Below are 26,011 nucleotides of genomic sequence, written 5' to 3' on the forward strand. Positions count from 1 at the left end.
GACACGAAGAGCCTGGGATGCATTGAGCTCAATCAGCTGTAACATAGAAGATATAAAATAGCTGTTTTTGACGTGTGCAACCGGCAGATCTAAGCTTAAATTCATTCCACCCCCCTTTTGACATCTGACTAAAATTTTAACATTGAAATTCTTGTTCATAGTTGGCGTACTTGAGGTGTTTTGACATATAGCATGTACTTGTTGTCAGGTGAATATAAAGTCTTGATTGCAGTGTGCACAGCAAGATGCTTGATGCTGTCCTACATAAACCAACAACAACAAAGCACGGATATAAACACACTGCAGGGGGACAGACACCCACAAGAGTTGTTAGGTAGCTCAAAGCAGAAAAAGAAACCAACAGCCACAGGAGAAAAAAATCCTGAAAAGATAACAAAACAAGGAGTTACAGTATACCTCAGACCGATATTTAATACCACGCCTTACATATCCTATTATAAAAAGTGACAAAAGGCTTTATGAGCAGCGTAAAGTATCTTTTCATTGAATTCAATGTTATCTTTTGAGTTTTTCTTCCGTTATTCTCTCAGAGATCTGGACAGAAACTAGCTTTACACCACAGTGTCAGACACAAATCAAATGTCCTCTTCTGAATGAACTCAGTGTGTGTGTGTGTGTATGAAGTGTGTATTTTTGCCTCCGTGTGTCATGACGGCAGACCAAGAAAACTGCTGCCAGACTGACACAGCAGAAGACAGAAAGATGCAAAGTGAAAGATGCAAACAGTGGGTGACTAAAGAGGGCAAAGGGGTCAAAATATAGGAAAAAGAAACTATTCCCCAGAGCCCAAACACGCGGCCAAAAACCCAGAGTATTGAATTCTCTATTATATAAAACAGAGAAAAGATGGAATTACTCATTTTAGCAGCAAGCAAACAATAAGTGGAAACTGTCTGGATTTACTATAAAATGATAAATCAGTGAGCTTTAGTGCTTTAATGGTGCGAGTAGGTAGATTTTGTTTCTATTTTATTTAATAGAGCTTTCCCCTGTTTCCATTCTGTATGCTAAGTTAAAAAGGGATTTTATTGATGCCAATGCCATTATAGATTCTGCTTATTGGTCCAATGCTTTATTGATTCCTTTCATGATCAATTATCTCTGTGAGGGGGGGAAAAAAGTATACATACACAGGTTTGCAAAAGCACCATTGTTTCACCACAGTTCAAGTTAATCTAGCCGTAGCAACAGTCTGTCTGCAATGTTGGACGTGATGGTTTTGCAGTGTGCAACCATCGGAAAAACATTGATTAAAAGGAATTAATAAGCTCTGTGGCAAAACTGAAACCAGCTCTGGATTCCTGTTGCTTGCTCAAAGTTAAGCTAACTGGCTGCTGGCTGTAGCTTCATATTTAATGCACAAACATGAGAGCGGTATCGATCTTCTCTTCTAACACTATAACCGTTGTTTTGGTCTGTTCTCCTGCACCAGGAGCATTTTAGAAGTGGAGCATCTTCCCCACCAGACTTTAACTGGCTCAGATTTGGTCTTTTTTTTTTTTAGTATATGTGCTTCTACCATGAGTAAATATGCTACGTAGTTAAATTGTTTCCCTTTTTGTGTGTTTTATTTTGAAAATTGTTTGTCTGCCTCCTGGGCAGCTCAATATGCTCTGTTTGGCTTGAGGCAGCTGCTCATGGAGTCGGTCAACAGCGACCATGTAGCCTTGTCCGTTTGGACTGAGGCATAACTAAGCATAAATCACAAAATGTTAAAGTATACCTTTAAATGTCAGTGTCCTGGCGCAAGTCAGTCAGACTTTCTGATGAAGGTCCCAAATGCTGGAGAAATGTACAAGACATTTCCATTTGATGAAATGTTGCAGCCGTGAAAACATGGAAGTAAAGATGTTTACATCATACAGCTTTAATTAAGAGTTAGAAGAAGGTGGTGCAGAATGTGTATGATACTGTCTAACAGAGTGGAATAACATGCTTTATTCAACCATGAATGTGCACGAAGGGGAAACAGCTTTCCTTCTGTTTCTAATATCTCTGGCTGTAGCCGCTGCACTAAGGTGCATGTTTGCTTTTGTGCGCGAGCACAGTTTTCATCAGTCTTACTTTTCTTCAGAGGTGAGGCAGATACAGGTCATTTTCACTAAAAGGTTTTCAAAGCCATTCACGTGATCTGTGTGAGATATAAAATTGCTCTCCCAACATCTGTTCTATACTTACCCTTTTAAATCATGCTCCAATCAGTGATATGTCATATTTATAGCAATCATTTGTTGATAAATCATACATACCGGTCCTGAAAGCACTGTGTTGTTCATTTCCTAATGCTGTTTGTCTTATTGCGATATGTGATGGGCTGCAATTCACATAAATCACAGGCAGTGTTTTAAGGCTGCGTCTGGAGCTCTGGACTTTCTCTCCTGTTACCTTTCTCCACTGTTTGTTTCCTTTTTTCAAGTTTCCCTTTCCCCATTTCTCATCTCTCTCTCTTTCGTTCCCTCTCATTTGCACTTTTGTCAGTTTTATCTTCTCAGCTGTCTGGTTGCTTGGAAAAAAAAGTAAAATGATGAATTTCTACAGTTAAAATAAGTAAAAGTGGACCTAGTGAACCCTAAACTGCAGTCATAAAACAAGTATTTGACATTTCCAAGCACAGCATGAAGAATTACTCTTTTCTGTTCTGATCCGTTTCCAGCACCAGCTCTTCACGAGTGTGTTGAGGGTAGACAAGCATACGAAAGCGTGAGATTTCTTTACATTTTCAAATAAAATCTGAACATTTTAAAAAGATTAAAGATGTTGTAAATCTGTGTAGTCATTTCATACAGGAAGGAGGAGGGCTTCATTTTGATCAGTCTCTCAACACCCAGTAGACTGGTAGATGTTTAGCAGGCTGACAGCAACATCCATGCGGGTTTTTTAGAGCTGCTTGTTCTGCCAGCAGTCTGTCATTTAAATGGTCTTCTTGTAAAGGGTTTGTAAATTGAGAACAGCTGCTCAAACTATAATACCTATCAAAAGCGTTTTGCTAGACTGTCAGCAGGTTGGAGTTACACAGAACTGGTACGATGGCGTCACTATTAGCTTCGACGATTAATGTTGAATTCAAATGATGCAGTTGATGGCCTTCAAATAGACGTTTGACACGGAGGACAGTAAAATCACAGGTTTAGATCATCAAATTAAACGATGGCTGAATTCCATTTATCTTCTTCAAGATTTGTTCATGCCGCCTCATTGTTGTCACACAGCCATGTCTTACTGGGACACTTAATTAATATGATTAGTAACACCTGTGTCTTTCCTGCGTCGTTTGCTAAGAGTGTGTGAAAAAGGCCTCGAGTACATGCTGCTGCCTCACTGGCATGACTTAGTGACACGCCTACATGGGCCGGAGCCATCATTAACGTTATTAGTTACACCTGTGCTTTACAGTACACACACACACACGCACGCCAGAAAGGTCTGTAGGATGTGAGGTCATCTTTGTTCCACATAGTTCATGTCTGCACGATTATATTCAGGGTTTTGTACAAAGTCTTGAAAGTTTGGAAAAAGCCCGTTTAACCGTTATATTTTCCAGGTGAGGAATATGGGTGAAGTCAAATATACAACTTGTTTGATTTTTTAACATAATCTGGTGTTGGTAGTAACCAAACATCTTTGAAATGAAATTTAACTTTGACGTTTGTAATATGTTTGTATGTCTCCTTGTCGTTCATAGATAACTATTTCCGATCGCTTACTCTGCAAGTTAGCAAGCATTAAATAATCATGATCAAAACATTTATTTAAAGTTAATATGAACAGCTGGTAAATAAATATAATGTCAGTACACAATAAGGTGTGACGATCAAGGCTTTGAGTCTGGAAACATCTGCTTTAGGTACTTTGAAAGTGCTTGAATTTTACTCTTAAGCTGTACAAATCCTGTATATTTGTTACAACTTTGGTCTCAAAGAAAACCAGGATGTCTTTTTTTAGGGTTTGGGACCGTCTGTTCTTCTGTAAGTGATGCCGGCCTTTTCTATAAAGTTCTGTTGGAAGGCGTACTAAGGTGTATTCATGTGTGTGTGTGTGTGTCTTGAACATCCTCCATGTCTGTCTTTGTGCATTTGTCCATGTCTACCGGCGCTGCACATTTGCCACAGCACATGAGCACAGATGCTTTGGGGAGGTCTTTTCTCATGAGATGCAGAGTTTCCACAACACTGTTTCTAGATGTTTTCAAGGGACCCTGAACTGTGAACCGTGAGGCAGCCAGGCATGTAAAGAGGCAGCTGAACATTGCGCCTGACAGAAATACACACCTTAGCTGACTTCATTCAGTGTTTGTTAGTGCTTAAACGTCTTATAATCACATTGACAGGGTGTACTGTAACATTTGACTAAATCACAGCAGTGTGAAAGATGTCAGCACATGCACAGGTGAGGACACTTGCGGCATGTTTACTGACACCCTTAAGAAGTGAAGAAACATGGAGATTGAAAGAAGGAAGATGTTCCTCGGTTTTATAATCTCTGGTTGAGCAGCCATGAAGGTGGATGATTTTGTACCCAGCTCAAGGACAAAACAGCCCAACAAACCAAAAATCTGTGTCCTGTTTTTTCCCCTCACAACCTGTCAAACTATATTTCTGCAAGCAAGTATACTGCCAGCTTTGCTTTTCATCCTACACCGAGCATTACCATCTGACTGCACAGTACACAGCTGTCGTGAACACTTATAGAAATTGATTTTATGTAGGATTTTTTATAGTACTTGTGGGTGTTAGAGAGTCTAATCTTCTTTCAGTCGCTGAAAAATGGGTATAGTTTCAGAACAGATTGACGCACTGTCCACAGCAGATGAAAGGAAAGGCTGGCACAGATTGAAATGATGGATGAGAGAGTCACAGAAAACAGCAGCAGGTATTTTGCTGCCATAAATGCCAAGGTCTAAAAATACGTGAAACGGGGGGGGGCTTTACTACCTGTTACCACTTCTTTCAGGTGTAGAAATAAACTGTTGAATACAATTTGTGGTTGTCTCTAACATCACACTGTCATTGGTGGTCCAGTAAAGAAAACCGATCAATAAAGCATTTTGGAGAGGCTGAAGGTGAACAGGGAACTACAGAGCAAATAAGACAGTTGGACAGTAGTTTTCTAAAGTCAAGGGCAAAGGTCTGGACAGGGAGCGAATGGCACTAATTGCTCTGCCTGCCAGAGTATTGATCCCGCGGTTTTTAATGGTAACCTGCATCGACACAAGCAGGGGTGGCTCCTCCATCTGTCCATTTGTGTAAATGGAGAGGGCATTGATGTGACTGTGGTTCTCAGTGCGGTGATGAAGTCGATTTATTGATGATTGAATGGAATTAAACATGTATGAATTGATCTTATTTGTTCAGGGCTTTTGCTAGAAGACAGATTTGATCTTGGGTCAGCTGAATCATGATTACTGGACATCCTGTTGTCTAAATGGACTTATTACGATGAATTTGATCTCATTAATTTGCTGTTTTAATTCAAATTAGTTTCATTTATATAGCACCAAACCATAACAAAAGTTATCTCATGACAGTTCCAATACAGAGCAGGACCGTACACTAAATGTCATTTATAGAGACTCAACAGTTCCTACCATGAGCAAACAATTTGTGATGGTGGCAAGCAGTGCCTTTTTAACAAGCAGAACCAAGCTAGTTGGAGATGCACAGCAGAAAAACAGCATTTCTATGGACGTAGGACGTATGGACCACAGTAGCAAGTTGTTAGAGACGAACGTAGCCACGATCCATGAGAACCTGCGAGACAAGAAAGCAGAAAAACTTACTAGATGACAAACAAAAAAAAGTCAACGTAGCCTAGATATGTCTAAATTGTATATTTACATTAAGAACAAAAAATGAACGATTACACTAAATCTCTGTATAATGTTTATCAGTGTGACAGTCTTTATGGTGATATTCTAATCAACATAGTTGTAAAACAACAACAGATTCCCCTTGGTTAAAGACGTCCCTCAGCTGCTCTCCTGTTTACTCTCTGGTTTACTTTTCAGATTAAACCTTGTGTATCCATGCTCACGTGTGTTTTTTGTTTGTTTGGTTTGTTTCAGGATGATTGGGACTCCAGTGACTTGTCCAGTAGGAGCAAAGGTCACAGCTCTGACGACAGGGGTCACAGCATGGAGACTCTGCCACCAGGTAGGAAACTTCACAACCCGTCATGCACTCACAACTACACTGTGCCTAAATTTTATGACTGTATAATGATGCTGGTAATGGATAAGATCCTATTAATAACTAAGCTTTCAGATCCAGGATATTTGACCAGGATCTGGTTCAGTTCAGTGTGTCATTGTTGGGTTGGTTGTGTACCTAAAGGAAGGCAAGATAAATACATCCCAGCTGTAAAGCATGTGCTGGGCAGACGCTGTACACCACAGTCATGTTTCCAGAAAGATTCCACATTATTTTCCCACAACCAAAACCATTTTGAAATGTGGTAACACAGTGGCATAGTTTTTGAGTTTTATTACCAGCAGAACATGAACATCCTCAGCCTCCGTAACCTTACCGTGTTTAAATAACCACAGAGAAAGAGAAGACAATTCAGCCCATCCAGCGGTGTGATACAGTCTTCAAAATGCTGGAGCCGCAAATTTATCCAAAATAATACAGGGATCCATTTTAATCTCGCCGCAAAAACCCAGCTATGTGTCTCCACCCAGACTTTGAGAAACATTGTTTCAGAGTCCAACAGCGTAGAGCCAGACCAGAAAAGTCACAGCAGAAGGATTATCTGAGCAGCGATTTCTCGTTCATCTCTCATCCTCAGCCTGGCTCAGAGCAGCCACCCCTCCTTCACAAGCCTGTGACCTGTGAAAGCTGAACACACACTCTCCTATCTGATCCAGCAGTGGAAATGGAATCTAATTTGAATGTTGAAGTGGGGACATTTCAGCTTCAGGGTGACTTTACACGATTATAGCGATGACTTCGTAGCATGACAAAAAAAAAGCAGAAGAGAGGAGACTGGAGAAGAAGGGGACTGGGAGAATAAAATTTAATAAAAATGGATGATAAAGTCATGAAAGAATAGGAAGGAGAGTGAAGAGTATGAGCTCAGGATGTTCAGAAGTGTATGAATGCTCTTTTTAATTTAAAGAGTCTCTGATAAGAGTATGTCTCTGATTTCTGGCACTGTCTGCATTTAAAACATGGAAATGCACCAAGATAACCTCATTGCAATGACTGTTTGAGGAACTGGGTGCTCTCTTTTTCAAGGCTTGTTTTTTTTATTCAGGACAAGTTGGCTGAACATGCTTGACCCTGTAGACACTGCATGTTAGACTTACACATGTATCTTTTATCCAAATTATAAATGACATCAGCCTCTCAGATAAACGTAAACATCCTGTATTTTTCTAGAGCATTTAACACCATCTCACAGTCTTCATCATCAAATGAAGTTTGGAAACTGTAACTCTGGTGTCTGGTCGAGGATGGTCTTCTGCCTCCAGACAGGACCGCCTGTTACCAGGTGACCAAATCTCCATATTTGGGTTAACCAACTAACTGCATCATATCAGAACTGCTTTGCTGATGAAGACTGTTAAATGAAACAGGCAACAAATGGACCTTTTATGTTTGGGGCTGCAACTAACCCTGAACAAGTCTCCAGCTTATCACAGGGCAAATAAACAACCATTCACACTTACAGCCAATTTAGAGTCACTGATTAACCTGTTTAGTGCATGTCTTTGTACTGTGGAGAGGACCCACGCAGTCACGGGAAGAACGTGCAAACTCCACACAGCCGAGGTTTGAACCAGGAACCTTTTTGCTGTGAGGCGACAGTGCTAACCACACTTATAGAAGGGGCAGAGATGCAAAGGCCAAAATTACCTCTTTTAGATTATTTATTTGTCCGACTAACGGTCCAAAACCCAAAGATATATATTTTACAGTGATACAAAACACAGGCAAATCCTCACATAAAAAAAAACTGTATGAGAATGGAAGATTTATTGATTATCAAAATACTTTATAGTCTTTAATCTCTCCGTTGATCTTATTTGGCCTATACTGTAGTGCATCCATTTAAGAGATTAAATGCACCCCCTTAAAATTCTTGTTTTGACTCACCTTAAATGGTGTAACTGCTCACTTTGCTGTAGTGATCCAGCAGTGTTTTCCAGGACCCTGTGAGCTGTTGAGGTGTAACAAAGCATACAGTAATGCTCCGTGTGAAACACTGCTTTTCAGCCCGGTGTTGACTTTCTCTTTAAGGATTTATTTGGATCATTTTCAAGGAGTGAATCAAATAAGACACAAGCGTTGGCGTTCTCTGAGCTGGTAGGCGGAGGTTTCATGGTTCAGATCGAGGGAATGGTTCTGAGTGCGAGTCCTGCCTGCCAGTTATCATCAGTTGGAAACACGACAGAGTCAAGGGATTTCCAGAAAATGTTGCAACAAACAAACACAGCCAGTCAGCAGCACCTGTGGGTGGAAGCAGCTCAGTGACGAGAGGCAGAGGGAGAGTGAAGTGTTCAGACCAACAGACCACACCATTCATCAGCATGGACCCAGAAGCGACAAACCATCAGCTCAGGACGGGTGTACCTGCTCAGGCATTAGAAGCCACCTCAAACTGTTTTATCATTACACCGTAATTTTGCAATGAATGCTCATGTTCAAAAGACACACATGGTCTTCCAGCCCCAAGCTGTCAAGCAGTTGGAAAAGACACATCAGTGTTTTAGATCGTGGAAAATAAATGTTTTACCGGTGTGACCCAGAAGCTCTGTCACTCAGGAGGAAATTAACTCTGGGCAAGTCGGCAAAGATGTGGATCGTCAGGGTACCTGGGGTGAGCTAAAGGATGCCTGATTGCTCAAAGAAGCTGCCTGTGACGGCACCTACCTGTAAGACAAAGCATGCTGTTAGCTATGCATAATTTTAAGCCTTAATATAATTTGAATAGGTGAGTCAAATAGAAATTCAGACTCCGTACAGTTGTCATGAACAGATATTTTTTTGTACCTGTATATTTATTTCTACGACAAAGTTGGACACTTTAATATAGGGGCTTATGGAGCGAAACTTATTCTGTAACCAGCCTCAAGTGACCAATCAAAGAACTGCAGTTTTCGGCACTTCTGCTTAGGCTGAACTTTACAGCCACATAGGTTGCCCTTTGATCGGCACAAGGTTTTCTGTTCCTGTGTAAAAGCAGCCACAATGGACAAAAAATATCACATGGCATGGTGATATTTGATACTCTGTTTGAACCATAGATCTATAAAGGGTGTTTAACAGTAAAACATTAGCTGTGCATAATCATAAAATGCACAGCACGCTGACAGTTAAATCCACTTTGAGTGCGTTCAGTGTACAAAGCAAACAGGACAGTTGAAAGGGAGCCTGTAAGAAGAAGTCTGAGCTAAAGATTTGTGAGAAGTTGCGACATTAATTTCACAACATTAATTACTCGCAGTAACTAAAGTTATCAGCAAGGACATCACACACTCTGACACATGCAGCAGTGTCTTCTGAGGCTATACAGTCGTAGCCAGATCATTGCGAGCTTTAGCTAATTGGCATGCCAGACACTTTCACATGCTGTCAGGGTAGACACACGCACACACCCACACACACATTTGCTGGCTTCTTCCTGCTCATCAGGCTCAGTTTCTCTCTGTCTGTCATGCGCACACTCATCCATACTGAGAGATAGTGTAATCTCACATTGCCATATGCTTAACACAAGTCATTAGCATGGCAGCTGCACCCAGCTAATTAGTTGCATTATTATTCGTGTGTGTCTGTCTCAGTAGTCAGTGATAAACTGTGAAATTAAACATGACAACTTTCTCTGTTTAGTGCACAATGATCTCAGTAATCTGGTCAGACAGGCACAACATGCTCTGAGTGTGTGTTGGTTTTATAATGTTTAATATTACTCTGCAGAGTTATATTTTATTTCAAATGACTAAATTCAGGAGGATTGTTTTGTCTTACTCTATGCCGTGTATAATAATGTTCTTTTGTGGTTTTTTGTCCTTGCTAAAAGTGGTCTGGCTTTGTCTTTGTTTGTTGTTTGAATTCCCTTCTGCATGGTTTCACATATGAGCAGCATAAATCTCATGTCAGCTTTCCTCAGTGCCATGTTGCTGCCTTGTCAAGCAGCAGCTTGACGCAGTGAGGTTTTCTTCCTGTCAGTTGTGAAGGATTCTTGCATGAGCCAGGCTGCTGCCTACATTTCATATTCCCACTGATGTGTAATCCCATTCATTCTTGAGACACATTTTCGGCTTTTGGTGAACTTCATTTCTGTTGGCAGCTTTTATTTTTGGATATGTCGTGTTTATTTAACACATATTTCACCAGAAAGAATCATTGAGAATGTTTGTAATTAAAACCTGGACACATAAATTGCTCTTTGGTGGTTTTGTGTTGTTAAATTTCATTTTTCCACATCGTGATATACACTTATTTAACACTGCAGGCTGAAAAGATGTATAAATCAATACCACAGTAGTGTGTTTTTGTGCACTCAAAATGCTTTTGGCTTTTCCCAAAATAGAGGCAGCAGTGCTCACGAAGGCCAAAATGTATTTTAAGTTCAGAAATATCTGACATTTTCTAACATTTCTACCTTCCAACTTTAAGTCACATAACACAAACAAGACAACACAGAAGTAGTGTATCCTCCCAACTTCTGTTGCCTAAGTGCTTATTGTGTTTTGTATGCATGTCCAGGTAAGGTGCGCTGGCAGGATTTCGACCAGGATCTGTATGTTGGAGCCACGGTGGTCCGACCAGGTCAGGATCCATACGCAAGGAACAAGTTCAACCAGGTGGAAAGCGACAAGCTCCGTATGGACAGAGCCGTGCCTGACACAAGACATGACCAGTATGTATCTCACACACAACTGCTGGCACAATTAGACCACAATTATGTTCCTTTTAACCTTTTGTGGTTGCATGTTTAAATGCAGGGATTGTTTGTGTACACGATGTCCTTAGCTGTCTTTATGTTTGACTAATTGGTACAGGAGTGGATAAGATCACTTGGAAACTCCCTCTATTGTGGTCAGTTTGATGAAATCAGGAAGTGGGAGCAGAGCAGATACGCTCTGTTCACTGTCTGCTCCATTTATAAACAAACCTCTGGTAATGGCTGTCGATTGTTCTTCTTGTTAAATGGACGAGGAGGCAAAAATAAGTCATGGTACATTATCTGATGAATCCCTTTTTAATGAAAATAATATTATGTTTTAGCAAGCTTGATTCTCATCTCAAATCTTCTTGTTCCCTTCCTAATTATCATGCAGGATATCGTGTTCATACGCCAGAAATAAACTGCCTATTTTAGCCATTGTTGCTACCTCAGTGCTAGTAAAATTTAAGATTGTTTGAAGCTGGCATTGACCTGGTGTTTCTGTCTCGTCACTCAGCACCGTTTTCTTTAATAAATACATGAAAATAAAGTTTTTATGGGCAAATATAATATATAATAATAATTAAATATTAAAACCTCAAACGGTACTCTTTTTTTTCTTTCTTTTTTTTAGTATATGGCCCAGAGATTTATACCACTCTGTCTGTAACCTTTAGAGTGATTTCAGTCGTAACCAGTCAAGTACGCAGCCATGAAATGTCAACGAGTTTCAAAGTCAAGGAAAGTAACTGATTTGATGTCTGAGTCAGTGTTTGAACTCTGTGTGTTTGGCTCCTGTTTGTATCGTTTGTATTTCACTGGTTTCAAGTGCGGCACTGTGGTTTGACCTCTGTACGTGTTCACAGAGGGCTATTTGTTTCCACGCCCTACGTAAGAGGAACACGTCTTCACTTTGGTCTGCTTTTGTTTCCTGTCTGTCTGAAGAGAGATAACAAATCTCAAGGATGTTTTTAAGTAATTATTTTTAACAATACCCTTATTTGTCTTTTTTGTATGTTAAATAAATATTGATCACTTGACACTCAACAGGGGGATTAAGGATGAAGTGATTTTAGTCTGTTTAACAAATACAACAAATCTCATGGAAGAACCTCTCATACAAACAGATTTATTAAGTGGCACGTATTGACAGAATATGGCGGAAATATATTATTGGAATATTCATAACTATGTTTTCATTAGTGTTCAGTTCAGTTTCAGTTTATTTCGAACATGTGCAAGTAACATAACAAAGTAAACTGAAAACAAACAAATCCAATAACAAAAGTCAAAACAAAAATAATAACGTGAACGCAACATGTCCGTAAAGGAGTAGGATGAAGCACGTGCTTATTTAAACCTACCCCTTCTCCACTACTCACTTAGCAATCTTTCTATCCAAACATATATGTTTACATTAAAAAAAAGAAAAGAAATAGAAAAGAATTAGATCAAATAAACAAATACATAAATCATTTATCATTTATGAAAACACCTGATTGTTAAAGCCCTTCTTCCTCCCTGTACATTGTGAAAACTATGTGTTTTTAAACTGGATCATTCTTGGACATTGCTTGAGCTTCACACCCAGTATGTTCCTCAGCCTCACTCCACAAACTGAAAGACCAAAACTTTTTAATGTTGTACTTATGTTTTAAGTTGGAGTCACCCCTCAGATTATAACCCCCATATTATAAACTTTTTTTTTAATGTTTCCAGGAAGTAAATTGTTTATTGCTTTGTACATGATTTGTGCTGTTTGGAAATGAACCAGGTCAGAGAATTGTAATGTCTTTGATTTTAAGAATAGTGAATTTGTGTGGTCTCTATAACTGGTATTATGGCTCTTTTCTGCAGTATGGATAGAGGTTGTATTGTACATTTATAAGTATTGCTCCAAACCTCTGCACAGTATCGTAAATATGGTAAAATCAGTGAACAGTAGAGAATGTGGAGTGATGTGTGGTCCAGGATGTGTTTTGCTTTGCTCAGAACTGAAATGCTTCTTGACAGTTTGCTTTGTACATGTTTTATATGAGAGTTCAGTTTATTCTATCATCAATTGTTACCCCAAGAAACTTGTTTTCATCATATACTCTTTCAACGTCCACCCCATCTACTTGTAACTGTACTTGTGTATTCTTATTGTATTACCCAATAACATGAATTTGGTCAAACCACATTTTCAGTTTGCGCATGTGATCCTCCCCAGTTGTTCAGGTAACTCCCCCCCCCCCCCCCCCCCAGCACAAAAAAATACTAGTGTCATCTGCAAATAACACTAATTTTAATGTTCTTGATACTTTGCATATGTCATTAATGTAAAGTATAAATCGTTTGATGTGTATAATCATCTAAAAATGATGTCTACACATGTCACAGGTCCTCTTTCACCATGAGTCCACCATGTTTAAATGTTTTGACAGTAGCCCAGAAAGGACAAACTAAACACAGGCCTTTTGCAAATTTCGCAGCAACTCTATCACACCAGTAAGGAGAGGAATAAGCAATTGTTGCATTTAGCATTTTGCATTTAGCAACTGCTTGGCCTGCCACTACATCCTCCACACAAGTCAAGAACAGCTGACAGAGTTTTCCCTTTGAATACAATTCAGAAGTCTTGTACAGACAGTTGAAATCTGCCTTTCTTCACGGGTGAAATATATTTGACCTATCAGAATGAATTTGGAGTTTTAAACAAAATGAACTAAAATAAAATTCATAACTCATTTAGATTCTTCTTGTTCCTCTTGGTTGACATCTGAATAAAATTTTCCCCAAATCTGAGTTAAACAGCCAGCCTTAAATGGCAATTTTTGGGGGCGTTGATGCAAATGTTCAAATCTCATGAACAGGTGGTATTCATCAGGCACAAACTAGTTTTTCCAGTAAAGGGAGTTTAAGACTAAAATCTAATCTGGATGGGGTGAAATAAGAGAATATGAAAACAAAAATGTTTTCGCATGAAGCCAAACGATTGTAAGTTTTAGATGTAAATCACATTTGAAACACAAAGAAATGAAAATGCTGCAACAATATGCCGTCATATTTAGTTAGTGCTTGTCCTATGTGGATTATTCTTTTAAAGGCAGTAGTCTGGCTGTGCTGAGCGCATATATATATATATATATATATATATATAGACAGACCTAGACAGCTAGAGCCATTAGCTCACTAAGAGAGTGGGGATGTGTCTCCTATTGATCTGGCAGTGATGTGTCATTTGCACAGCATGCAGAGGCACTGATTGTGAAGGTAGTCCAGAAAAAAAAAAAAAGAGGCTGGTTGTCGAGGCTGGGGCCGCTTCCTCAATGCTTTCAACACAAGATCAAAAGATCCAGGAGGTTTATTCAGCAATATAACTAACACACACACACACACACACACACACACACACACACACACACACACAAATTAGGTTAGCTTTTTGCCAGTAGACACAAGAAGTGTGCAGGAAGATGTCAGTTCAAGACTGATGCAGCTGCATATTGACTCTCTCCAGGCTTTTAAAGCTAATGCTGCTCTGATAGCATGGTACAGGGACAAAGAGAGTTCAATGACAGTGTGTACTGTGCATTGAATATGTACTAAAGTACTACACACTGTACATCTGGTATGTGTTTAAGATTGTAAAGCCAACTCGAGAAAACCTGTATGTGACGGTTCATTTATTGAAACAGCATTTTGTATTCTTTGTTTACACACACCTCCTTGTATATAATGCATATAAAGTGAACAGCATGCTACAGCGGGATTGGCTGTAGCTTTAGGTGGGAAAGATTACGCTTTCCCACAGTGCTGAATGCCCCATTTTCTCCTCTTTATCCTTTCCTTGGGTCTTCGTCTCATTTAGCGTTCAATCACAGATGTTCCTCACTTTTAAGTCGAGGTGAGGATTTGTCTCTGCGGTCTGTAAAACCTACTGTCAATTCGAGCTTCAGCAGGGCGTTAGTCTGTGTGTACATATGTGTGTACATACAGTATATGTGTGTGCTCAGTTCATTGCGTTACTATATTATAAATCTGTTCCAGCTCGCAGCTTTACTCACACATTGAGCTGTGTGCTTATGTGCGTAGGATTGTATGTGTGTGTTTGCACATGTATGCTTTTACATTTTGTTACTTTGGTGTTGTTTTTTCTTTAATGTGTGTGTGTGTGTGTGTGTGTGTGTGTGTGTGTGTAGTTGCAGACATAAACAATGGAAGTCAGACCTCCCGGCCTCAAGTGTTGTAATCACCTTCCACAATGAAGCTCGCTCTGCTCTGCTGAGAACTGTGGTCAGGTAGGTTAATGGTGTGTGTGCTGTCCACTTCAAAAACTTCTTTATTTTGATTTGCAAGCTAAAATCCTCTTTCTTTCTTTTTAAAATCCTTTTCTCTCTCTCCCTTTTTCTCTCTGTGTTTAGTGTCCTGAAGAAAAGTCCTTCTCACTTGGTCAAAGAGATCATTCTGGTTGACGACTACAGTGACAACTGTGAGTAATGCATGTAAACAAACCTAACAAGATCAGTGTGTAAATGTGATGTGAGAGTCACCAGCGTGGCACCTGCTTTGTGTGTGTTTCAGCGGAGGACGGAGCGCTGCTGGGGAAGATTGAGAAAGTGCGTGTGTTGAGAAACGACCGCCGAGAAGGTAATTACAAGAAGAGAAGAAGAAAGTCTGATGTCGTTTTTATCCAAATGCAGTTATTTTTGTCATGGTTATGGTTGGGTGGTGAAATCATTCCACTTGGTACCAAAAATGTGTTTTTTGATTTCCTGTTTTTTGTAACTGATGTTTCCCTCAGGACTGATGCGTTCAAGGGTTCGCGGTGCTGACGCTGCCACAGCACCAGTCCTCACCTTCTTGGACTCTCACTGTGAATGTAATGACCACTGGCTAGAGCCGCTACTGGAGAGAGTAGCTGAGGTACACACACACCCCTGTATCTCTGCAAAAGTAGCTTTTTTGTGATACTAACTCTCCTTCATAACTGTTTGAAAAATACAAGCACGCATCTTTGAAATCTCTAGAAACTTGAAGTTTGTTTTCAGTCTGATCTTCAAACTTTCTGCCACGGCCTCAATAAACAATATTTGGGCTCTTTCAGCTGCAGAAATTCACATTTCCCTTTTATGATCTGACACGATTAGAAAATGCTGTCATTCAGTTGTTAAGAGACTGATTTTAAAAAACAGACCCCACAGGTGTCCTTCTTTTCCAACCACAGCATTTGTAAAAACAGAATTAACATAACCTGAGCTCCATTGCACACAGAGAGGTGATATTTAAAGTGAAGTCTTTAGATAATGACTTGAGAGGAAGCTTCTTGATTACATGTCATCTCACTCTGAAGTGGGACAATGTGTGTTGCTCTTTAAATATTCATCTGATGTGAGTGAAAATTGTCTTCTTCTGCATTTGATCCTCCCAAACGCAGTGTTTTGTCATTCCCAAGTTAATAAATGTCTGGAGTCAAATCTGAAACATTTTGCTGTCAGAGTAATTGACTTTGCGTTTCTTTGCTGCAGTTGCACTTCTAAAGAATAAATCACTCGATGCAAAAAAGAAAGAAAGAAAGAAAGAAGGAAAATGCAATCTGTGTGGATGAAAACCTCATGTGTCATATAAAAATGTTTAAACGCAAAATAAATAAACTCACTCAGTACCTGAAAGCTTGTTTCTGTTATTGTCATTCAGGCCATTTGAGCAATCCTTTTTCTAAACTACTGTATGATGTGGTTTGTTTCTGCCCGGGGTTTGATTTGGTGTGGAGGAGACAGAGTTTTATAAATGCGGTGTTAAACTAAATATAGAAGATAAACTAAACATGTGAATCACTGCTGTTGATGGAAATATTTACTTCTTCTCAAAGTCCCCTGTAGCTTTTTTATTTTGTCTTGTAGTGCATCTTTATTAATGAGCCAGATTTCCTGTTTTTCCCACTGCGGAGTCCAAAATGTCCTAATTAATTATTTTGTCTCCGGCCTTCTTTCTCAGGACAAGACCAGAGTAGTTTCTCCCATCATTGATGTCATCAACATGGACAACTTCCAATACGTAGGAGCCTCAGCCGATCTGAAAGGAGGTACAGTACATGAGCACACATATAACGTCCTGTGTGGGTCGGTGCGTAGAGCTCGACAACAAGTCAAGGAATCGTGTTTTTCTTAACAGTCGTAATAACAGTGCTCCGGCAGGATTTATGCATTTGTTTTGGCTTTTAGTGCAGTATTTCATAAACAGCTTTCACTTAAGACTGCTGAGCTATTTCTCACACACAAGGCCATCACTTTTGCAAAGTATAGACCCAGCAAGTTTAGTCTGATGGCTTACATAAACTGTGTCTTCCACACTGCATACTAAGTCTAACTGGATTTTGAGTATGTAGTGCATTCATGCTGATGAAGTGACTGAATGAAATCCCCTCAAATATGTCAGCATACATAGTAAATCTCTGAGTAGTCTCGGTAGTACTCGGTAGTCTCTCGTAGTGAGTGAGAGTTTTTTCCCTTAGCTCTACAAAGTGTTTCAGCCTCTTTCACTTCATTGTTTTGGGTTTTACGAGGGCAGCTTTACTGTTTCATAGCATCAGTTTTAGTCACAGCAGGCAGCTATTTTCGGTAAAAAGCTCTAAAAACCCACTATGCATTACCTGCTCGGCACTAAGCAGCACATGGACACAGTTACCGACTAGCTGGTGAACATAGTGGAGTAGCCAAAGAGCCAAATATTTCCCTGACCAGTGGAGATGTTTCAGATTTAGTTTGACTGACAGGTCTCACATTGTTTCCTGTGTTGTATCCTTTCCTATACTGTCCCATCCTATGCTTTCTGTTATCAGTATATAGTGTAATATACAGACATGTGAACTCTGCAGATGTATCTAGTCATTTAATCTGAACCTGCAAAATCTGTAACCACTCTACTTAATCCCAACTAATGCTCATAATGGTTTTATTTTTCATCCACTGTGTGTGTGTGTGTGTGTGTGTGTGTGTGTGTGTGTGTGTGTGTGTGTGTGTGTGTGTGTGTGTGTGTGCGTGTGCGTGTGCGTGTGCGTGTACGTGTGCGTGTAGGTTTCGACTGGAATTTGGTGTTTAAATGGGATTACATGACCCTGGATCAGAGACGGGCCAGACAAGGGAACCCCATCGCACCCATTAAGTAAGCAGGACCACTCACACATCCACTCAAGTGATCATACATGACTGACACACTTTTGTTTCAACCAACTACTAATCTCTTTTCCTCGCTCCCTCCTTCTTCTCTCTGCCCTCGCAGGACTCCCATGATAGCAGGAGGTCTATTTGTCATGGATAAGGAATACTTTGAGCAGCTGGGAAAGTACGACATGATGATGGATGTTTGGGGAGGAGAAAACCTGGGTGAGTGCTGCCAGTGCAGATTCAGTAGAGTCGCAGTAGAAACACAGCAGAAGATGATGGTGGTTAGGAGATGACGTATGACTCAATAATGGATGAGGAGTAGCAGGCCTTAGTGAGTAAAAGAAACAAACTTAAAGATAATGCAGTATGATTAAAGAGAGGAAAGTAGAGTACAGAGGCAGCTAGAGAAAATAAACTAAACTAACACTTTACTGCCCTAATGTGAGGCCGTCTGTTCCCTGACTCATCAGCCTCTAATGGTGACAGACCTGTCAGGAGCTGCACTCCAGCTACAGCCAGTACCCAGGTAGCTTACCTTAGCACAAAGATCTGCCAACCAGCACTTCCAAAGCTCAACAACTATCATTGTTTTGGTTGTTCCAAACAAAAATTACAATGTAAAAATAACCGTTGTGGTTTTTTGGGGGGGGGGGTTATGGGCTATTTCTTGCGTTTGTCTTTTGTTCTGTGGCCACCAGAGTTTCTTCTTCGCGCCTGGAGTTGCTAATCCACGACACCATCTACACCACTATATGCCAATTGTACCTTTAAATGCTTCTGGCGCACAGAACAACAGATTTGTCTTATAAAACCTGCACGCTCTCTTGATATTCGATACTAAAATGGCACAGATGATGATGTCTCACGCACTGATCAACTCATGAGCTCATCTACACTTTGCATGCCAAGAACATGACAAAGAGGAGAAAATCCTTTAGTAATTTGGTTCTCATATCCAGATAAGAAAGTCCCAGAGACTAGAGTTGATCTCAGAAAATTACAGTGTTAATGTGATAATCATTATAGTAAGTATAGAGGGAAAATAACCATAGCGTACACAATGGAGATCATTTGCAAACAGTACATGACATAATAACAGCTGTGTCTCCTTGTTGCTTTTGTCTGAATGCAGTTGAGAATAAACAGGAGGATTAATTTGTCTCTCAAGACGGCACAATGATTCAGAGCTGGATTGACACTCCAGATACTGGTTTTTGTTGTGCTCTCATTTAGACAACACTTGTGCAAATGCAAACAGAGTTGGAGAGGGAACCTGACAACATCAACACACTGAAAGCATTTATGAGATGCAGACATCCTCAGTTAACTTCACCACAAGACATACTGCTTAGAATAATCAACTGTGACATTTTCATAGGAACTGTTTGTTCAAACAAATGTGGGCAAACAACTAAGTATATGCACTGCTGGTGCTGGAAATATATAATAGGATCCTTCTCAAACACTTTTGTATGAGTCACAGTTGTCTGACACTCCAGGTTGTTCATGAGTGACTGCAGGTTGTCTTCATATCCTTTAGTAAAGAGCAAATTGACATTGGGTGTAGGTTTGTTCTGGTTGAGGTATTTCAGGTTAGATTGGAAGTCCTGAACTAATGTCTTATGACCTGTGTGTGTGTTTCAGAGATCTCATTTCGTGTGTGGCAGTGTGGTGGCAGTCTGGAGATCATCCCCTGCAGCAGAGTCGGTCATGTCTTCAGGAAGCAGCATCCATACACTTTCCCTGGCGGCAGCGGGACTGTGTTTGCAAGGTGACGTGCACACATACACACATACACAGCAAAAGTGTTGAACACTCACTAACCATGGGGGCTTCACCCATAATCTGATCTAAATCAGAAATTACTCAGCAATAAGAGACATCAGCTGTGTCAGCTGCTGCTAACGTCCTCCTCTTCACCATTTCCTCTGTGGAGTGTAGGGGGCAGTCCAGGACAGAGCTGATCCTTTTCACCAGTTTGTTGAGTCTTTTTCTGTCCCTCTCCCTAGCAGATGAGTCCACAGAATAATGCAGATGCCACGACGGTGTCATAGACTGTTTTAAACCGTCCTTCACACTCCAGAGGATCTCAGTCTCCTCTCTCCTCTTATACACTAGAACATACATTATTTAGTTTTAAAATTTAGTTTTACCACAGCTTTAAAAATTAAACCAGTGTTGGAAAATTTAAACCAAGCACTAACAATTAAGAAACAAATTAAAAGGTAATCAGAGGGGAAATTGCTTTTCTTAAATATAAAACATCTGTTTTTTGGGTGTGTTGCCCTTCATACCTCTGATGTGACAACATAATCACTGAACATCAGTAATTGGGAACATGACACATGGAAAGATATGTATCTCTGCTTTGAAACAGTCTCCAACCACATGTAACCACCCCTGGAAACAAGCCCAACAAACCTTCATGGCCGTAATTAAGAACTTTAACAAACCGATAACAGGGGATCTAAAGTGGTTGTGGTTTTTCTGGGAGAAAAAACAAGAAGTGAAGAAATAGACCCACATGAGTAATATCTTTGGAAAAAGCTGCAGAGGAAAATGACAGTTGTGACTAACATGAGATGCTCACAAGGAAAGAGCTTAATACTAAGAAACTGTGAATGGACCCCGAGCTGGATGAAACAAAAATAAAAAGACTGCAGCTGATGTGTGTGAACTTCACCATTAGATCAAACTGTTTTAGAGCTCATTATAACATGTTAGCTCTGGATGTGACTCAGCTTACATTCCTCCTGTGGATTAAACTGAACAAGAAGTTCCTCCAACAGTGCAACATATCATTTATTAATTGATGGGTGCATTCGTGCTTTCATAGTATTAGCCTCAACAATAGAGACTTGAGAGTGCAAAACAAGCGTCATCATGGCTGTTTTTAGCGTCTCACCCTTCAGTCTGTCTGAGTAAAGCTCCCAGACATGTTGGCTGTGTCCTTGTGTCTGCTGCTGGTGACCTTGGGGAGTTACGAGACAGCACCTGTCTTGACTGCTTGGGTTGTTTTATAATTGTTCTGGGAGCAGCATTTCCCAAATATCCAAGTTACGTTTATTGAACGTGTGGAGACGGGGCCAGCATACAATCAATATGAGGAAAAGCCCCTCTAGACTTCATATAAAGTCCCCTGTGAGGGAGCATTTTCTGTGTTGCTGTGAATGAAATGAATGAAAAGGATGAAACGCAGAGATGTCTGTGTACATTATTTTTGCATTTCTGCAACTACTCCTCGGTGTGAGACATCCACTGTACCAGAAGTTAATTGTGTTGATGTATCATTTCCATGTCAACACAATTTCCTCGCTGGCTTGTTTGTAATAATTTACATTTTCTACAGAATACAGAGAGGCTAAATGCATCGTTGTAATCCAATGTCCCTGACTTGAAACAATGGAGGCTGCTTTCCCTACACATTTTCTGGTGTAAGCTCGGCATCTGTCTGGATGTATTTTAGCTATCAAAGTGTCAGAAAGAATATATGAGCAAATGGAGCTCTACTTTGACTCCGGGCTGACACATGGTCTGACAGTTGTGCGCCTCAGAAAAAATGGAAATCTGACAAAATGTTATTGGACTTCATTTCAACACTTTGTTAAATGAAACTGACTAGGGAGAAAAAACACCTTTTAGATTTGTCTGTTTAACTTGTAGTACTCTGTCATGTCTGCCTTTATCGGTCTTTCATCACACCTCTCCTCTCGTTTTCTCTCTGTCCTCCTCCCTCTGCCCATTTTTCGTCTCTTTCAGGAACACGAGGAGAGCAGCAGAGGTCTGGATGGATGAGTATAAAAACTTCTACTACGCTGCTGTCCCATCTGCGCGAAACGTCCCCTACGGAAAGTAAGTAAGGAGGTTTTAGGTTTAGTGCGTTGTGGATTGATTGATGTTTTGTACAGACATAGATGGTTTCCAGAGGATGTCTTTGAAGAAAATATTCCAGGAGATGGTTCAGGAGCCTAACTGTCTAACCGGATCTCTTTATTTTTTGATGTTTCCTGTTACTTTATTTTACTTCATCTGACCGCTGCTCCATGTCTATTAACACTTTACTCAAAACTAGACTGCACAACAGGTACTCTGACATTTACCCAGTGTAGCTAGACAAAGTTAAAAATGCTTATTATGTGACCTTGTGGGAACACTCTTAGCATTTCCCTCCAGTGCCAGCCTAAGCTGTAATTTTCCCCAGAGGATGAAGCCTCAGACGTGCCCGAGGCCTCTATGATCCACCCTTACAGACTGGCAGAGTAGGAGGGCTATAATTCAATCAATGTCGGGAAACGTTTTGAAAACAACAAGCGATCAAACCTCTAATTCTCTCGGTGTGTCACTATCTCTTTCTCTCTCTGTCAGTATCCAGAGTCGTTTGGAGATGAAGAAGAGATTAGGCTGCAAGCCATTCAAATGGTACCTGGAGAACGTCTACCCTGAACTGCGGTAAGAAAATGAGAGCATTTTATGGAATATGATAGGGTACACAGTATGACACAGTATATAATATTGTGTAAGCAGACTTAAATTACATGTAGGAAAACGTCTCACTTGAACTGCAGTTGTAACATTACGAGGGCTTGGTGTGTAAGCAGCTCGGCCAGGAGTAGCAGTAAGACTGTGATCTCCTGCGTGCTAATGTTTCATACTTTAATAAGGCTGTCAAATGACTGTGGTGACACTAATTACAAACTCATGCTGACAATTATGATTCAAGCACATTATTACATTTTGGCGGGTTTGCAATGTGTCACTTAACAGCAGTAAGATTAATGTAATACATTTAATGTAATAACATAAAGCTCATATTGTCTGTTATCTGCTCTTTCCAATTGATTAATAAAACAGCCAATATTTAAATGATGCATTTAATTGAACAACTCTGTGTTTGTCTGTGCGCAGAGTCCCGGATCACCAGGACATAGCCTTTGGAGCCTTACAGCAGGGAGGAAACTGTCTGGACACCCTGGGTCATTTTGCAGACGGCGTTGTGGGCGTCTATGAATGCCACAACGCTGGTGGAAACCAGGTAGCGTTACTACGACAACACACACAGGTCAGCTTGTCATATCCTTAACCTAAAGACACCTCGGTGGCACTTGGTGGACAGAGTACAGGGTGCATGTTAACGGACTCCACGATTTAAAGGTGAAATGTTACACCTGAACTTAAACACAGAATATCTGTACGTGGAAGTATTTATTTCTTGGTGCACTGTGAACGTGGAGGGTGGCCAGTTCAGGGTATGAGTGTGTGTGCTGTTTCTCAAGTAGTTCATGCCTAAAAATAGATTGACAGGTGTGGTGGTTTTACTGGAACAACTGGTGTCACTTAGACTGAAAGATTATTGGTTTTACACGACTGGTTTACACCTGTCATATTTCAAAACTTGCCACATAACTGCAGCTTTGGCTGCAGCAAACAGCAATGCTTTATTTAATTAGAGATGAAAATGACAGTAAGGCTTTTTAGTCGACATGTTTTGACGGGGCACGCCTTGATTGAGTCTAGTTCTAGCTGCGGAATGTGTCAGTACTGTATAGGGGAGGATAAGGTGACACAGGTATGAAGTCACTCTTCCACACCACTGTTTATCTGTTACTGCTGTAATGTCAGCAAACAATAATAGAGCAACAGTTCATTTTTATTTGTTCATGTAAAGCGGCACTGGTACAGAATTGGTTGTACTGGATTTACTAATCTCTTTTGTTTGAATGGTACATTATATTTAGAGCCTGATCCAATGCTGGTCCTTTGTGTATTGTAACCTGTTAATCTGATCATTTTGTACACATCTTACTTTATGTTAAAAACACACCTTATTACTGCTGAATTGTGCTAAAATTAAACATCAGATCAGGATATGTCATATATATCATGGCATGGGCCAATACTGCATGTGAAAAGACACCCGTAACCCCAGTATGTGGCCATGCAGAGAGAGAGTCAGAGGTTATATTTATACTAATGTTTTTACATGTTTGTGTCTTTGTAAAGGAGTGGGCCCTGACCAAGGATAAGTCAGTCAAACACATGGACTTGTGTCTGACTGTGGTGGACAGAACAGCTGGTTCTCTCATCAAACTACAAGGCTGTCGAGAGAATGACAGCAGACAGGTAAAGTCTGATCTGTCAGAAGTATTGTTTGGTTTATCAGAGCCGTACTCGCACTTTTAAATCAAAACAAATATCAATGTGCATGTAACATTTAAGTCTATCTTATCTTATTCGTGTTTATGTTATGACAGAAATGGGAGCAAATTGAATCCAACTCAAAGCTTCGTCACGTTGGCAGTAACCTCTGCTTGGACAGCCGCAGTGCCAGGATGGGCGGGCTCACTGTGGAGGTCTGCAGCCCGAGCCTCAATCAACAGTGGAAGTTCACCCTCAATTTACAATCATAGGGGGCTGTACAGACCCTGGGAAGAGTTGGGTATTGGATAGAGACACCAACAGACTCTGAGACCTGAATAAAGAGATGGAAATAGGCTCGAGGAGAAAGACAAAACTTGATGGATTAATGGATTACTCTCGCTCCTCCTCAGAGGGGCAGCCAGGCACGTCTATACACCTCTCCCCCACCTCACCGCTCCTCAAATAAACAAAAGAGTCGCACCAAGTGAGGGAGGGTTTTGTAGACCATGATGGAGTAAACGGGAAACTGACTGTGTTTGGTGGACAGGTGGTGACAGAGATGATCAGGATGAGGATAAAAGCGATGAAGAGGCTTTCCATCCAAACTACATACCTCAGTGTTTTTTCATTGATGGTTCCAGATGAAAATGACGAGTGAATTCTTTTCTGTCCTTTTACTTTCTTTAATGCTGGTGAAAATAGAACTCTATGGCGTTTTTACTTTGTAATTATTTTATTTTACTATTAATATTTTATTTCTTGCTGTTAATTCTTCAGAGGTTCGCAGGAGCTTTTTCTTTTTTTGTTCTTGAAAGAATCGAATGAAGGTGTTGATGCTCTCCTCTGGCACTCTCTCTTTGTTTTTACCACACCGAGGTTGGTGTTTCGGTGAGGAGGGAGGGAGGAGGGTTTGGGGTGTGGAGTGATGTGAAGGGAGGAAATGAACTCGATTCCTTGAGCTGTTCCTCTTGTTTACTCTTATTGGTTTACAGGATCAACAGAGAAAAGAGAGGGGAGGTGGGGAGATGAAGCTGTGTGTTCTGTTTTGTTTTTTATACAGTTTTTTTTCCCACAGATTGTGTCTTGGGGGAGGGGGAAGTGGGTTTGAGGGAGTAGCTTCTCTGCTTTGGTAGGGGCCTGACGCTGGTTTGGCCGGAGGTGCAGTTCCTGAAACCGGGAAGTGTCTTGAAGCCCACCCTCAGGATTTACTGTTTGTCTTCAGGCTGTGGCACTGGCTGCTACAGCGTCTTCACTTCTACACCATTATGTCTCTAACGAAACAATACACAGAAAAAAAAAATCTCTTACCTGTCTTTTTTTTGTTTACTTATGTCAAAAAAAATGGAACCAAATTTCAAATGGATGTTTTGTGTTTCAGGAATACACAAGGAGTGATTAAAAGAGTTTTTCTTCACATGCTCTCGCTGCTCTCTAACTGCTCCCGAAGGTGCGGTTCAGTTCATACATCATCTTTTCCTACAAAGACCATTTCCTTTGCTTGTGTCTATATTGACATTGTAGGGAGGTTACTGTCTTAAAATCACACGCAAACTGGATTTTAACATTGCAGCCTTTTCTCTTGAGCAAACAGGTGTTGGCTGCAAAAGGATCATCTATCACTGATCTGCCAACATAGACATAATTTGAGATTGCTACTATACTTTCAACATATCCCCCTGTCTTCTCTTTTAACGGCAATAGAAAAGAGTGCTCAGATGTGGCTGATATTCGGTGCTTGACAAAGTAAAACCTTGCTTATTCCAGCCTGAGAACAGATGCCACGCAAAAAGACAAAAGGACTGACTGTAGTGTAG

At 40.4% G+C, this 26,011-nt stretch overlaps 1 protein-coding gene across 2 annotated transcripts in view; it reads left to right on the forward strand.

Moving 5' to 3' along the window:
* galnt2 (UDP-N-acetyl-alpha-D-galactosamine:polypeptide N-acetylgalactosaminyltransferase 2) overlaps positions 1-25,613 on the forward strand; it is a 50,940-nt gene extending 25,327 nt beyond the window's left edge. Inside the window, exons 2-16 of one of the 2 annotated variants that reach the window (XM_010732322.3) lie at positions 6,083-6,170; positions 10,731-10,884; positions 15,096-15,194; positions 15,318-15,385; positions 15,478-15,543; positions 15,698-15,819; positions 16,891-16,978; positions 17,970-18,057; positions 18,175-18,278; positions 19,704-19,830; positions 21,819-21,911; positions 22,425-22,508; positions 22,965-23,118; positions 24,060-24,179; positions 24,311-25,613. In XM_010732322.3, the coding sequence (XP_010730624.1) occupies positions 6,083-6,170; positions 10,731-10,884; positions 15,096-15,194; positions 15,318-15,385; positions 15,478-15,543; positions 15,698-15,819; positions 16,891-16,978; positions 17,970-18,057; positions 18,175-18,278; positions 19,704-19,830; positions 21,819-21,911; positions 22,425-22,508; positions 22,965-23,118; positions 24,060-24,179; positions 24,311-24,466 (1,611 nt within the window). In that variant the 3' untranslated portion in view covers positions 24,467-25,613. The remainder of the gene's footprint in view (positions 1-6,082; positions 6,171-10,730; positions 10,885-15,095; positions 15,195-15,317; positions 15,386-15,477; positions 15,544-15,697; positions 15,820-16,890; positions 16,979-17,969; positions 18,058-18,174; positions 18,279-19,703; positions 19,831-21,818; positions 21,912-22,424; positions 22,509-22,964; positions 23,119-24,059; positions 24,180-24,310) is intronic. The other variant, XM_010732323.3, reaches the window with a different exon arrangement.
* The last annotated feature ends 398 nt before the right edge of the window (positions 25,614-26,011 follow it).

Source organism: Larimichthys crocea, chromosome VIII, assembly GCF_000972845.2.
Source record: "Larimichthys crocea isolate SSNF chromosome VIII, L_crocea_2.0, whole genome shotgun sequence".
NCBI classification, from domain to species: domain Eukaryota; kingdom Metazoa; phylum Chordata; class Actinopteri; family Sciaenidae; genus Larimichthys; species Larimichthys crocea.